General features: G+C 48.7%; 1 protein-coding gene across 2 annotated transcripts in view; it reads left to right on the top strand.

The window, feature by feature from the left end:
* The window catches only part of PLA1A (phospholipase A1 member A), a 34,514-nt gene extending 21,931 nt beyond the window's left edge, over window positions 1-12,583 (top strand). The window contains exons 7-11 of one of the 2 annotated variants that reach the window (XM_082624787.1): window positions 2,492-2,659; window positions 4,051-4,140; window positions 7,626-7,734; window positions 11,335-11,499; window positions 12,172-12,583. In XM_082624787.1, the coding sequence (XP_082480913.1) occupies window positions 2,492-2,659; window positions 4,051-4,140; window positions 7,626-7,734; window positions 11,335-11,499; window positions 12,172-12,256 (617 nt within the window). In that variant the 3' untranslated portion in view covers window positions 12,257-12,583. Of the gene's footprint in view, window positions 1-2,491; window positions 2,660-4,050; window positions 4,141-7,625; window positions 7,739-11,334; window positions 11,500-12,171 lie in introns of those variants that run through there. The other variant, XM_082624788.1, reaches the window with a different exon arrangement.
* The last annotated feature ends 145 nt before the right edge of the window (window positions 12,584-12,728 follow it).

Below are 12,728 nucleotides of genomic sequence, written 5' to 3'. Positions count from 1 at the left end.
GAATTCTTTTTCAGGTAGACTGCCTATTTCCTCTTCATTTGTTTTGTCTGGTGGGTTTTTACCTTGCTCCTTCATCTGCTGCATATACCTCTGTTTTCTCATTTTGTTTAACTTGCTGTGTTTGGGGTCTCCTTTTTGCAGGCTGCAGGTTCATAGTTCCTGATGTTTTTGGTGTGTATGTGCAGTGGGTGAGGTTGGTCCAGTGGCTTGTGTAGGCTTCCTGGTGGAGGGGACCGGTGCCCGTGTTCTGGTGGGTGGGGCTGGATCTTGTCTTTCTGGTGGGAAAGGCTGTGTACGGTGGTGTGTTTTGGGGTGTCTGTGAACTTAGTATGATCTTAGGCAGCCTCTCTGCTAATGGGTTTGGTTTTGCTCCTGTCTTACTAGTTGTTTGGCATGGGGCGTCCAGCACTGGAGCTTGCTGTATGCCCTATGCCATGCCCAGCTCTGTTGGGTGGAGCTGGGTCTTAGCATTGAGACGGAGGTTTCTTGGAGAGTTCTTGACGATTGATGTTATGTGGGGCCAGGAGTTCTCTGGTGGTCCAGTGTCCTGAACTCAGCTCTCCCGCCTCAGAGGCTCAGACCTGACACCAGGCTGGAGCACCAAGACCCTGTCAGCCACACACCTCAGAAGAAAAGGGAGAAAAAAAGAAAGAAAGAAAAAATAATAAAATAAAAAATATATATTTTTAAAAAGTAATAATAAAATAATAATAATAATAAAAACAAGAGAGCAACCAAACCAATAAACAAATCCACCAATGATAACAAGTGCTAAAATCTATACTAAGATAAATATAAAAATTAGAAACAAATCAGTCACAGGCAGCAAACCCCAAGTCTACAGTTGCTCCCAAAGTCCACCGCCTCAATTTTGTTTTGATTCGTTGTCTATTCAGGTATTCCACAGATGTAGGGAAGCTCAGGTTGATTGTGGGGATTTAATCTTCTGCTGCTGAGGCTGCATGGAGAAATTTCCCTTTCTGTTTGCACAGCTCCTGGAGTTCAGCTTTGGTTTTGGCCCCGCCTCTGCATGTAGGTCGCCCTCAGGCATCTGTTCCCCGCCCAGACTGGAGGGGGTTAAAGCAGCGGCTGATTAGGGGGCTCTGGCTGTCTCATGCTTGGGGGAGGGAGTGGTACAGTAGTTATAATTGTAACGCAGGGTGAGCCTGTAGCAGCAGAGGCCACTGTGACATTGCAACAGCCTGAGGTGCACCATGTGTTCTCCTGGGGAACTTGTCCCTGGATCACGGGACCCTGGCAGTGGTGGCTGCACAGGCTCCCTGGAGGGGAGGTGTGGATAGTGACGTGTGCTTGCACACAGCAGCAGCCTTAGCGTCTCATGCCCAGCTCCGGGGTCTGTGCTGATAGCCGAGGCTCGCGCCCATTTCTGGAGCTCGTTTAAGCGGTGCTCTGAATTCCCTCTCCTTGGACACCTGAAACAATGGTCTCTTGCCTCTTAGGCAGTTCCAGACTTCTTCCCGGACTCCCTCCCGGCTAACTGTGGTGTACTAGCCCCTTCAGGCTGTGTTCGTGCAGCCAACCCCAGTCCTCTCCCTGGGATCCGACCTAAGCCTGAGCCTCGGCTCCCAGTCCCCACCGGTCCCGGTGGGTGAGCAGACAAGCCTCTCGGGCTGGTGAGTGCTGGTCGGCACCGATCCTCTGTGCGGAAATCTCTCCGCTCTGCCCTTCGCACCCCTGTTGCTGCGCTCTCCTCTGTGTCTCCGAAGCTTCCCCTCCCGCCACCCTCCGTCTCCTCCAGTGAAGGGGCTTCTTAGTGTGTGGAAACCCTTCTTCCTTCACAGCTCCCTTCCTGAGGGGCAGGTTCCGTCTCTATTCTTTTGTCTCTGTTTTTTCTTTTTTCTTTTGCCCTACCCAGGTACGTGGGGAGTTTCTTGCCTTTTGGGAAGTCTGAGGTCTTCTGCCAGCGTTCAGTAGGTGTTCTACAGGAGTTGTTCCACATGTAGATGTATTTTTGATGTATTTGTGGGGAGGAAGTTGATCTCCGTGTCTTACTCTGCCATCTTGAAGGTCTAACGCATTGGCTTTCATAGATGGACTGAACTGCGGGGGACTCCCTTGATTGTTTTGTTGCTGGGTTGTGTATAATGAGGTTGTAAAAAATTGGTTGTGTGGGTGATGCTGAAGAAGGTAAAAATGTGCAGACAGATATCCGTTTTGAGAGGGAGGGTCGGGATCGCCAGCTCTCTGTATGCTCCCATTTTCTGAGAGTTTTTATGATCGTGGAAGAATGGGTGTGTATGTAAACAATTTTCTTGGTAAATTAACTAAGTTATCCAGGAAAATTAAAAAGAAAAGTGAGAGTGTAGTAACCATGTTCATTAATATTTTTAAAATGTGGCTCCAGGGACATCCCATGTATTTATAGCCTGTTGGAGTATAAAATTCAATAGAATTACAGTTAAGTAGCATGGAGGGAGTTTCCATTTGTCTTGAACTGAAACCTTCGTTGTGTTCTTTTTGCCCTGTTCAGGCTACAGTTATCTGATCTGTGATCACATGAGGGCTGTGCACCTCTACATCAGCGCCCTGGAGAATTCCTGTCCATTGATGGCCTTTCCTTGTACCAGCTACAAGGTCTTCCTTGCTGGACACTGTCTGGATTGTTTCAACCCTTTTCTGCTTTCCTGTCCAAGGATCGGTAAATGCTACCCCTTTGGCTTCCTTTGACAGTTTGGGGACAGTTCAAGTCTTGTCACCTCTTTAAGTCCTGATCTCCTATGGTCAAGAGGTCTTCCCGAGCAGGGTAAAGAAAACTTAAGCAATGAGTTGTTCAGCCTGTCCTTACCTGGAAGGTGGTGTTTAGCTCTCTGCGTCCCACCCCTCACCCTCTATACCGCTGCCCGATGCCATACTGGCTCTGCACACAACCCTCACACACACGCACGGGCACTGGCATGTAAGTCCAGCCTCAGGATGCTCTCCAGAAGTACTGGTATAGTCCAGATTGCCTGTACCCGCCCTCAGACCTGATGCTCACCATAGGTCTTCCTCGCTAGGTCAGCCATTCTCCAATTCCTGATAGGCTGTAAATCGAAGTCTTTTGGGGGAATCCCCAAGGCTGGCACGCTGTGCCCACCTTAGAGGTGTGAGACCACATGCCAGCTGGAGGGGTTCCTAACTGCCGAGTGGCCTGGGCACACTCCTGGATGATCCAGGCCAGTCTGGAGAGAAGGGCTCAGGAAGGCTGAGGCTCCAGCCTCAACTCACCCTGTGAAGATCATGGCTGTGAATATCCTGGGGTCATCCAGTGTGGAGGGCTCCAGGAAAACGCCTGGGTAGTGTAAATGGGTCCTCCCCCTCCCTCACTCTCCCACTTCCCACTCCTGGCTGCCACTCAGAACCGCAGCAGCCTGCCATTGCTTATAGAAATGAATATCAGCTTGACAAAATGTTAAAGTAGGGGTGGTTTCCCATAATAAAGTGAATCAATATTACTTCTTACTCATCGGGCATATGTCACTGTTTCCCACAGATGTGATGGACCAGATGGTTTAACAGCCACTTCACACTGCCCCGCCTCATCTCTCGCTAGACTATCCCTTTTTTCCAAACACCACAGGGATGCTAACTACTCATACTGCCAAGAGTATTTCATGTTTCCTCACCCTGTGTCCCTTTGCCCAGACTGCACTTTCTGCCTGGAATGCCCTTCTCTGACTTGTCAATACTATTCTTCAGCTCAAACACCTCCCTGTGCTCCAGTGCACAGGATACAAATGCCATTAAAACAACTGTCATATAGATTGTTTTGCAAGTTGAAGACATCATTTCAAATTTCTTATACATACTTCCTGGGAATGGGCCAGATAATCTGCAGAATGTATTTGTTGTTTACCTGTATGTTTATTCCCATCTGGATGGGGTTGCTTGTATCCCAGGACTCACCGCAGGGCGTGGCACATCATGAGTATACAGTGGAGTTGTCTGTGGAATAAATGGGTGCATGAATTAATCGATACATGGATGGGTGCTGTGGAGCCCTGAAATGGCCTCCTCAGGGCTCTGCTGTCTTTGCTTCTCTATCTCCAGGGCTGGTGGAAGAAGGTGGTGTTAAGATAGAGCCACTTCCCAAGGAAGTGAAGGTCTACCTCCTGACCACTTCCACGGCTCCATATTGCGGTGAGTGCGGGCAAATGAGCTGCTCAGCTCTGCCAGTGTGCTGTCCAGCTGAGTCCAGGGCTCCGTCTTGGGCTGTGTCCAGCCCAGCATGGTAGCTGAAGTGGGAGATGAAGAGCTGGGGCAAAAATGTCATGGGAAGGGAGAGGTGGGGGTCAGCAGCTACTGGTCTTAGATAGAACCAAAACTTTTCAGAGCTAGCCCAAACCACTGCTCTATGGATGAGAACTTGGTGGCATCTTACCTTACATCGGTACACTGGTCCTCCTTCCTCCCCACCATGGAAACCTGCCTTCCAGTGTAGGTTCTCTCTGGAGTGGTATTTGGGAGTCCCTTTTGGATTTCTCCTTCCTGCATACATTTCCCCCTCCTTATTGCCCATCCTATGTGTCTCCCACTCTGGCAGCCCTCCTAGGTCAGGGTCCATGAGGAATACTGGACCTTCATATACATATTCCAGCTGTTTACTATGGCTCCTAACCACTGCATTTCATTGAAGCTAAGATGCCAGCGATTGTGAGAGGTGTTTAATGTGAGAGAAATGGGTGTCTTAGAATCTATGACATACATTACAGGCTGAACCATTCTCCTTCCCTATGCTATTTAACTAGGTTGACTATACTTCCTGATTTTGTTATCCTGTTATCCTGGTTTATTGTGTGTTCAGAATAGAAGTACGCTGGTTTGGATGGGACATTATATGACCACCCTAATTCTAAATGATTTTCTGATCAGCTGGTGTCTGGTTGGTTGGTGAAGGGATCTTTGTGGCTATACCTTCCTGGTACTAGAGGGCCTGGTGAAGTGTGAGACACAGCCCGAAGCTCAGGCTCTGTGGTCCCCCAGACCTGGATTTGAACCTCGGCTTCTCCATTTACCAGCTGTGTCATCAGGAGCAAGTTTTTTTTAACCTTTCTGAACCTCTATATACTTATGTGGAAAATGGGAAAAATAACGGTACCTACTTCAAAGAATCAATTGTGAGGATAAAATAAAATACATAGTACACAGACAATTACCAGCACAGTGACTGGAGCTCAGTAAGTAATAATTCCCTTCCCTCTGTCAATGGGAGAATTTGGGAGATGAGATGGGGGTGTTTCTAACTTCATGCCAGAGAGAATATGTGGCTACTTCTTAGGAATAAAGTGGGTTACAAGAGTCATCTGTGGGCTTTCCACATGTATCAGCTCATCTGAGAACCCAACCCTGAGCGGTGATGTGCCCAAGGCTGCATGGGTGGGTGAAGAAGTCAGCATTCAACTCCAGGTCTTCTGACTCCAAAATCTTTACCTTTTCCAGGTCATCATCTGCCTCCATACTTGTGTCTCTGCTCCCTCTTCCAAGAACCCGCTCTTTTCAGCTGTATTTCTCAGTTACTCTTGGGTCTTGCCACCCCTCAGAGGTCAGCCTGAGGGAGGACTTCTTCCGGGTCGGAGGCAGGGCTGCTGGGACCAGACACCCCGTTTCTACTTCCAGCTCCAGGGCAGCTTCGCGGCAGCTCCTCTCTGTCCGCACAGCCAGGGAACCTGAGGAACACCTGGAAGTTAAAGGCATTTTTAGGTCCCTGCTAAGGGTGATTCACCAAGCCATACATTTTCTTACTGTTTCATTTTTGTTGTGAGACTCCCTCCCCATTCTCCCAGAAGTATGGCTGTGTCTGTTCAAAAACCTCAGCGGGCCTGTGTCTTCTGAGCCTTCCATTCTGAGCATCAGAGCTGGGCCCATCCTCTCCTGGGGGTGGGAGGTACGGGGCACCCACCGGGTAGCCCACCTGGCAGCTCCCGCTCTCACCCTCTCCCAAGCCATCATGGCACTGAGCTCCCATTGCCCAGCACTCTTGGCCTGCAGTCACCCTTGGCCTCTGCCAGGCAGGCACCAGAATGGACAGAGAATCCTCTCCAAAAAATCATTTTTCTAACAATAGTACTTGTCTCTTGTAGAGTAATGTTTCACCCGAAATGTTTTCTCCCCATCACCTCATTTAATCCTCAGCATGTTCTGTGAGGTGATGTTGGGGGTTATTGATTACAGATGAAGGAACTGAGGCTCGGAGAGGTTCAGTGACTTAGGCAAGGCGATACAACTAGTAAGCAGCAGGCTTGGCCTTGGACCCAGTTCCCCTGGCAAACCATCCAGGGCTCATGTGCTGTTTCCCATGTCATGTCCCCAAGCAGGTTGGATTTCACTACCAGCTTCCACCCCCCCAACGTTAGCAGACCTGGCCCTCCTAGGGCTTTCAGGGTAATCAGAGAAGAGAGAAGCAGAACCTCAGGAAACTTTCTTAATCAGTGATACATGCTGATAAAGGAAGAAGCGATATAGTATATCAAACTCAGCCCAGAGAATTAAATTCCTAACGCTATGTAAGTTAGCCGTTTTTCCACATTGCAAATATCCACTCCAGTTCAGCCCTTGCCCATCAACATAACAATCTGCATCCATAATAAACAACTGAGAAAGAGAGACAGGAGGGACGTGGCATCTGATGTTTCGCTCTGTGGAGCGGGGAGCATGTAGCGCTCTCTTGTCTTCTTGTGGGTTCTTGGCAGTGAGTCCTGTTACTAACCCCATGAGCCCCGATGGACCACATCACTCCTCCAACTTAGAGCTGACTCTCCTTAAATTCACTTAGTCCCTCCCCCCAATGTTCACCCATAAAACATGACAATTGAAAAAGTACAGGTAGGGCAGAGCTCTAGCTATGTCCCAACCACCAAAGGAATCTGTGAAAATGTTCGGAGACTGAAGTCACTGCATGGTGCCACCAGATGAGCACCCCTTAATGAGGGAAGGATGGGGTGCTGGGCAAGCTGTAACCCTTCTTAACCTCTCTTGCCAAAGGGGCCGCAGGTGTGGGGTTATCACCATGAACCAGGCTGCTCAGCCAGTCTGTGTCAACAATACCAGCTTTGAGAGACTCAGTGTCTGTGCTGCCCACATGGGTGGAGATGCCACACAGGCACCCAGCCACCACAGGGAGGGCAGTAGTCATCTCCTGCACACACGGTGGGTTCCCTGACACAGGGTGTATGCTAAGGGGGGGAGGGGCATTGCTCTATTTTATGAGTTAATTGTTTAGTATAAGATAGACCCTTTTTGGTTCTTTCAAAATCACACCCTCAGGATAATGTCACTCGTTGGTAACAAAGAGTGACACAGTGCCAAAGAGTGGCACATTCTAGGATTACAAGTAATAATAAAAACTATCATGTATTGAATGATTCCGAGGTACAGGCACTGTCTAAGGACTTTATACGCATTAACTCATTTAATTCTCATTCAGACCCCTGGGGTATGTAATTTTATTATCCCAATTTACACTAGAGGAAGCTGAGAACCTGCGACAACAGGTAATCTGCTCCAGGTCACACAGCTGCTAAGAGCTAGAGCAAGGTTTCCTAACTGCCCTGCTGCTCTCTGGGACATTTTGTGCATTGCACCCACTGACCTCTGGCCCAGTTATCTGCTCTGCTTTGGTTTCCTAGTGCATCACAGCCTCGTGGAGTTTTACTTGCAGGAGCTGAGAAACCAGGACACCTGCATCACGGTCACGTTCCTTAGCAGCAGTGTCACCTCCTCGGTCAAGATCACCATGTACGTAAGTGTTCCACATGGCTGGCTTCTCTCCTTCCATTTACATACATGCACATATATCCCAGGACAGGCACTGTGTGATCACTGATGGGTGGGTGGAGCCAGCTGAGCTGGGGATGGGGGTGAGGGTGGCACCTGCCACAGATGGACCCACAGACACATGCTGGACACCTGTTCCAGGTTCAGGATCAGTACGGGGTCCAAGTATAGTGTATTCAGACAATAGCAGACAAGCAGGCACACAGCAGTAATGGAATGTCCCAACAGGTGGGGAGAGTTTGGGGATTGGCTCCCTGATAGGAAACAGCATCAGGAATCCAGGCAGGGGGCATTAAGGATGTCAGCAAGTAGGAAGGCCTCAGCCATGGGCCAGGGAGGGCTGGCCAGAGCCTGGGAAGCACCTACTCCTGGGCAGAGGGATGGGAGGAGGGGGAGCAGTACTAGATGGGTTTCTAGAACAGAGTCTCAGGAAGAGGGTCAGTTAGCAAATGAGTGCAAGGTGAGGGCCAGCAGGGTTGATGCTGAGTGGTGCCAATCCCTGGAACTGGGGCTGATTTCCTTCCTTTGTTGGGTCACACTTGGGCCTCGCAGCTGGTGAGACCAGGCTTGAGGTAAGCAGGCAGAGAGCCTCAACTGCAGGGAGCCGCAAGCCTGGCAGGGGACAGGAACTCAGCAGCAGTGGTGCATGTTTCTTTAAAAAGTCATTGGGGGCTTCCCTGGTGGCGCAGTGGTTGAGAGTCTGCCTGCCGATGCAGGGGGCACGGGTTTGTGCCCCAGTCTGGGAAGATCCCACATGCCGTGGAGCGGCTGGGCCCGTGAGCCATGGCCGCTGGGCCTGCACATCCGGAGCCTGTGCTCCGCAGCGGGAGAGGCTGCAGCAGTGAGGGGCCCGTGTACCGCAAAAAAAAAAAAAAAAAAAAAAAAAAAAAAAAAGTCATTGGTTAGTTACTCACAAGCCAGCAGGAGACAGACTAATCAGACAAATCACTGTCTCAGGGCTCAGTCTGGAAACCAGAGTCCAAGCCAGGCAGTCCAATAGAAGGGAATTCACACAAAGAGCTAATTACAAATGAGTTGGGAGAACTGAAAACCCAAAAGAAGGATGGGGAGGCAATGCAGAGATCGGCAAAAGGAGTCACTCCACCTCAGAGCTCAAGGGACAAAGCCAGGTGGTGTTGGTAGAACAAGGAATGGGATGGGGAGTGGAGGGTGGGAATGATTGGCAGGAGTTGGAAGCAGGGAGGAAATGCAGCTCCTCCAAATCACTGCCTGAAGCAGCCTCCCGCCTGTGCCGGGGAGCCTGAGAAGTGTGGTTTGCAGGGGGATGGATGGAGCACAAACAGGGATGTGACCAGTGCCCATACACAGAAATGCACAATTGTCAGCAGTGGCAGGGGCTACGAGAACAAATAAGATAGAGCCTGACCAAGTGTGAAGAAACAATGTTTGAGTTGATATCTGAAGGATTTGGAGGATCCTTCCCCCCAGACCAGGGGTTAGTGAGATATGACACGGGGAGCAGACAGCAGTGGGACCAGGCACGGGGAGAGGAGGCTGGAGGGGCAAGTCAGGGTCAGACCATGCCACGCCTGGAAGGACAGGGTAGGGATTTGGGGTTTTATCCTGAGAGCAGTTTGGAGAGCTGCTGGGAATTTTAAACAGGAGAGTGACGGGATCAGATTTGGGTTTGGAAACATTTCTCAGGCTGCAGTGATGGATATTAACTGTGCTGTCAGGGAAAGACAAGTTTCTGCTGGGAGGAGCTCACATCTGGGCTCCCAAACACTCTGCCACCAGGCAGGGTTCCAACTCACCCAGGCCGCACAGCACAGGACAGCAGGCAGTCAGGACACCCACACAGATCTTGGGGTGCCCACATGAGCCTTGCAGATTATAGCTGAGTAATTTTCATTAGATCAGTTCAAGGTCACATTACTTCTGCAAGGTTGTTTTTATCACCTTTCCAGCCCACTGGTAGATGAGCCGACACTGTCAGGAATCATGACAGTGACACACAACCCTGGCTGCTTGTTAGAACCACCTGGAGAGCTTTAAAGAATACTGACAGCAAGCCCCACCCCAGACCAGTAGCAGTAGAATCTCCAGGTATGGCTTCAACCACTACACTGTTAGAAGCTCCCTGAGTGATCGGAATGGACATCCACAGATTCCTTCTTCTTTCTCCCCAAAGAGATTTGCGTTACTGTTTTGAAGAAGGCTATCAGAACATGATTATCTTCAATTCCTTGGTTCTTGTTTCCTCTTGCAGAACAGAAATTTAAAAGAAGGGAGGGGGTTTATGTGTGGTCTTTCCCCTACTTTCTATAACTTTGTGAAATCCCAAGATTTCCTTCCAATTAGAAAATTTACCCAGGCCAAGTCCCCAGGCCACTCACTCACAGTGTCCTTTGTAGTCCTTCTAATTTGCAAGCTCTCCATCCAAGCAGACTCTTTTTTTTTTTTTTTTTTTTTTTTTTTTTTTTGCGGTACGCGGGCCTCTCACTGTTGCGGCCTCTCCCGTTGCGGAGCATAGGCTCCGGATGCAGAGGCTCCGCGGCGTGTGGGATCTTCCCGGACCGGGGCACGAACCCGCATCTGCTGCATCAGCAGGCAGACTCTCAACCACTGCGCCACCAGGGAAGCCCCAAGCAGACTCTTAAAGTGAATAATCTTATTTTTTCCTCTGAAATACTTCAAAACACTTTTGAAATCTAAAAAAAAAAAAAAAAGAAGAAGAAGAAGAAAGAAAGAGAGAAAGAAAGGAAGAAAATGGAACAGCTTTTAAACAAAGTTTTACCAAATCTTCCTCAAAAGGACAAAACAAACTATATGACTAATCCTGGGTTAGAAAGTACACAAAGAAGACATTTCATCAGTGTGAAGAAGCCAGAAAGGAAAGGGAAACCATGCTCAGTTTAGACAACACCCAGTGCCACAGCGGAGGGGAAAGCAGCACCCTCCGGGCTCTCCCTCTTTCTCACGGTCCCTCTTTCTGAGCCCAGAGGGGACTGGAACAGGCCAGAGCAGGGCACAGGGGAGGGGGGACTGGGGCTTAGACCTAGGGCTGTGTGACTCCAAAGCCACAGCTGGGAGGAGACCAAACCTGGACTCCACTGCAGCTCTGTCTGGCTTCGAGGCCTGTTGTTTGTTTGTTCATTTGTTTCCATCTACACTTTCATACTCAGTCTAAAATAGAGTAGTCCTCACACGAAATTCTTGGAACTGAACATCCTAGAAGAGGCCTCTACTTCCAGGTAGATGGACCTGAGACTGAAGATATTCACTAATCAGAATTCAGATCTTCACTAACCTGAATTCAGTTCTTCACTAACTAGGACCCTTTTCCAGATGTGAAAATCCAAGGGCTACTATTTTGCTGCAGGGTCCACTTATTTACTTTCAAAAAGCAACACCTATTTTCTGAATCACATTCAAAGCTGTGAGGGTGTGGGCCGAGGGGCTGGTGAGGGTGATGCAGAGGACCGTGGAGCCCACCTTCCAGGAACTAACTGACCGGGCTACCCGCAGAGCCCCTAGGAGCCAAGGGGAGGCAAAGGCCAAACGTGTGCGGCAGTAAGTTACTTTGCCTTTCCCTTACAGACCTAGACAGCAACGCCACGGGAAAGGAATCATAGCTCACCCCAGCCCTCAGTGCCAGATAAACCAGGTGAAATTCAAGTTTCAGCCTTCCCACCGAGTTTGGAAAAAAGACCGGACTATCATTATCGGGATGTTCTGCACTGCTCCTTTGCCCGTCAATGACAAGTAAGCCCCGTATCCACCCCGCCCCAGACACACCCACAAGGACCAATCCTGACCTTAGATGTGACACTTGTTGAGGTGCAATCTCATCACGGGTATGAGCTTCCTTGATGCGGAGGTGACAAAGACCCAGGGTTTTCCTGAACCTCCTGCAGGGCCATCTTGGGTTGGGATGCTAAGAAGGCAAAGAGGTTGGACTTTAATTCCCCATCCCCATTTAATGTAAGAAACTCCATTTTATCTGAAATATATATATTAAATATGTATAGATAATTATAACATACAATATATATAAATATATATATATATACACATATATGTTTTATTACCTGCTCTACTTAGTTTCTCTGTAAGACTTCATTGGAACAAACATTGCTCACTGCATATTTCCTCTTCTTTAGCCTCCACTGGTCACAGTCATGGGTGTGGATCCAGAATCCCTGTCCCCTTTACCCCACCTCTCGCAGGCATTTAGAGTATTAGTCTTACCACACCTGGTCCTCAGAGGACAGGAGGGGGCTTGTCGTAATCCAAGAGTAATCATCCCATAGACGATTGTAGAATTCTTTCACCTGACATCACGGAAACACAGGTGCACGCAACTCTGAGCCCTCTCTCCCGACCAACCAGGAACCTGCCCTGAGGACACACCCTCTTGTTGTTCTTCTCTTGCAGTAAAAACACGGTCTGCTTACCTGAACCAGTGAACTTACAAGCAAGTGAGACTGTTTCTCATGACCTGAAAATAACCTGTATATAGCTAATATAAGGGCAGGATACATCTCCCTGGATTGGGGATGGTGGTTCAACTTATTCTAAGCCATTACTACTAAGAAAGAACACAAAAGTCTTGGTTATTTCCCCCATAATTAGCTACCTTAGAGAGGAGAGAGAGCTCATTTTACAGAGCTTTATCTCCATTGTGAATTTAAAGAAGCTTACAAAGATACCATTTCAACTTTCCTATTCATACTTAACTGCAATTGCCCCATATCCTTGGACATCTGTACCTAGGATTCAACAGAAACATATACAGGGAAAAGGCTCTTTTTTTTTTTTCCAAATAAAACTCCATGGAATATCTGAATCGTTTAATTGTTTTATTGGTATGGAATTCTGTTATGTACAAAAAAGGTGATTTACGGTCTGTGGGATTGGAGAAAACAGTAGATGCTGAATTCTCTATATTAAAATAGCAATTGTGGGACTTTCCTGGTGGCCCAGTGGTTAAG

This window comes from Mesoplodon mirus (genome assembly GCF_964341445.2).
Source record: "Mesoplodon mirus genome assembly, chromosome: 6".
NCBI lineage: Eukaryota > Metazoa > Chordata > Mammalia > Artiodactyla > Ziphiidae > Mesoplodon > Mesoplodon mirus.
Note: the sequence above shows the minus strand (reverse complement) of the source record. Positions and strands in the feature narration are given on the sequence as shown.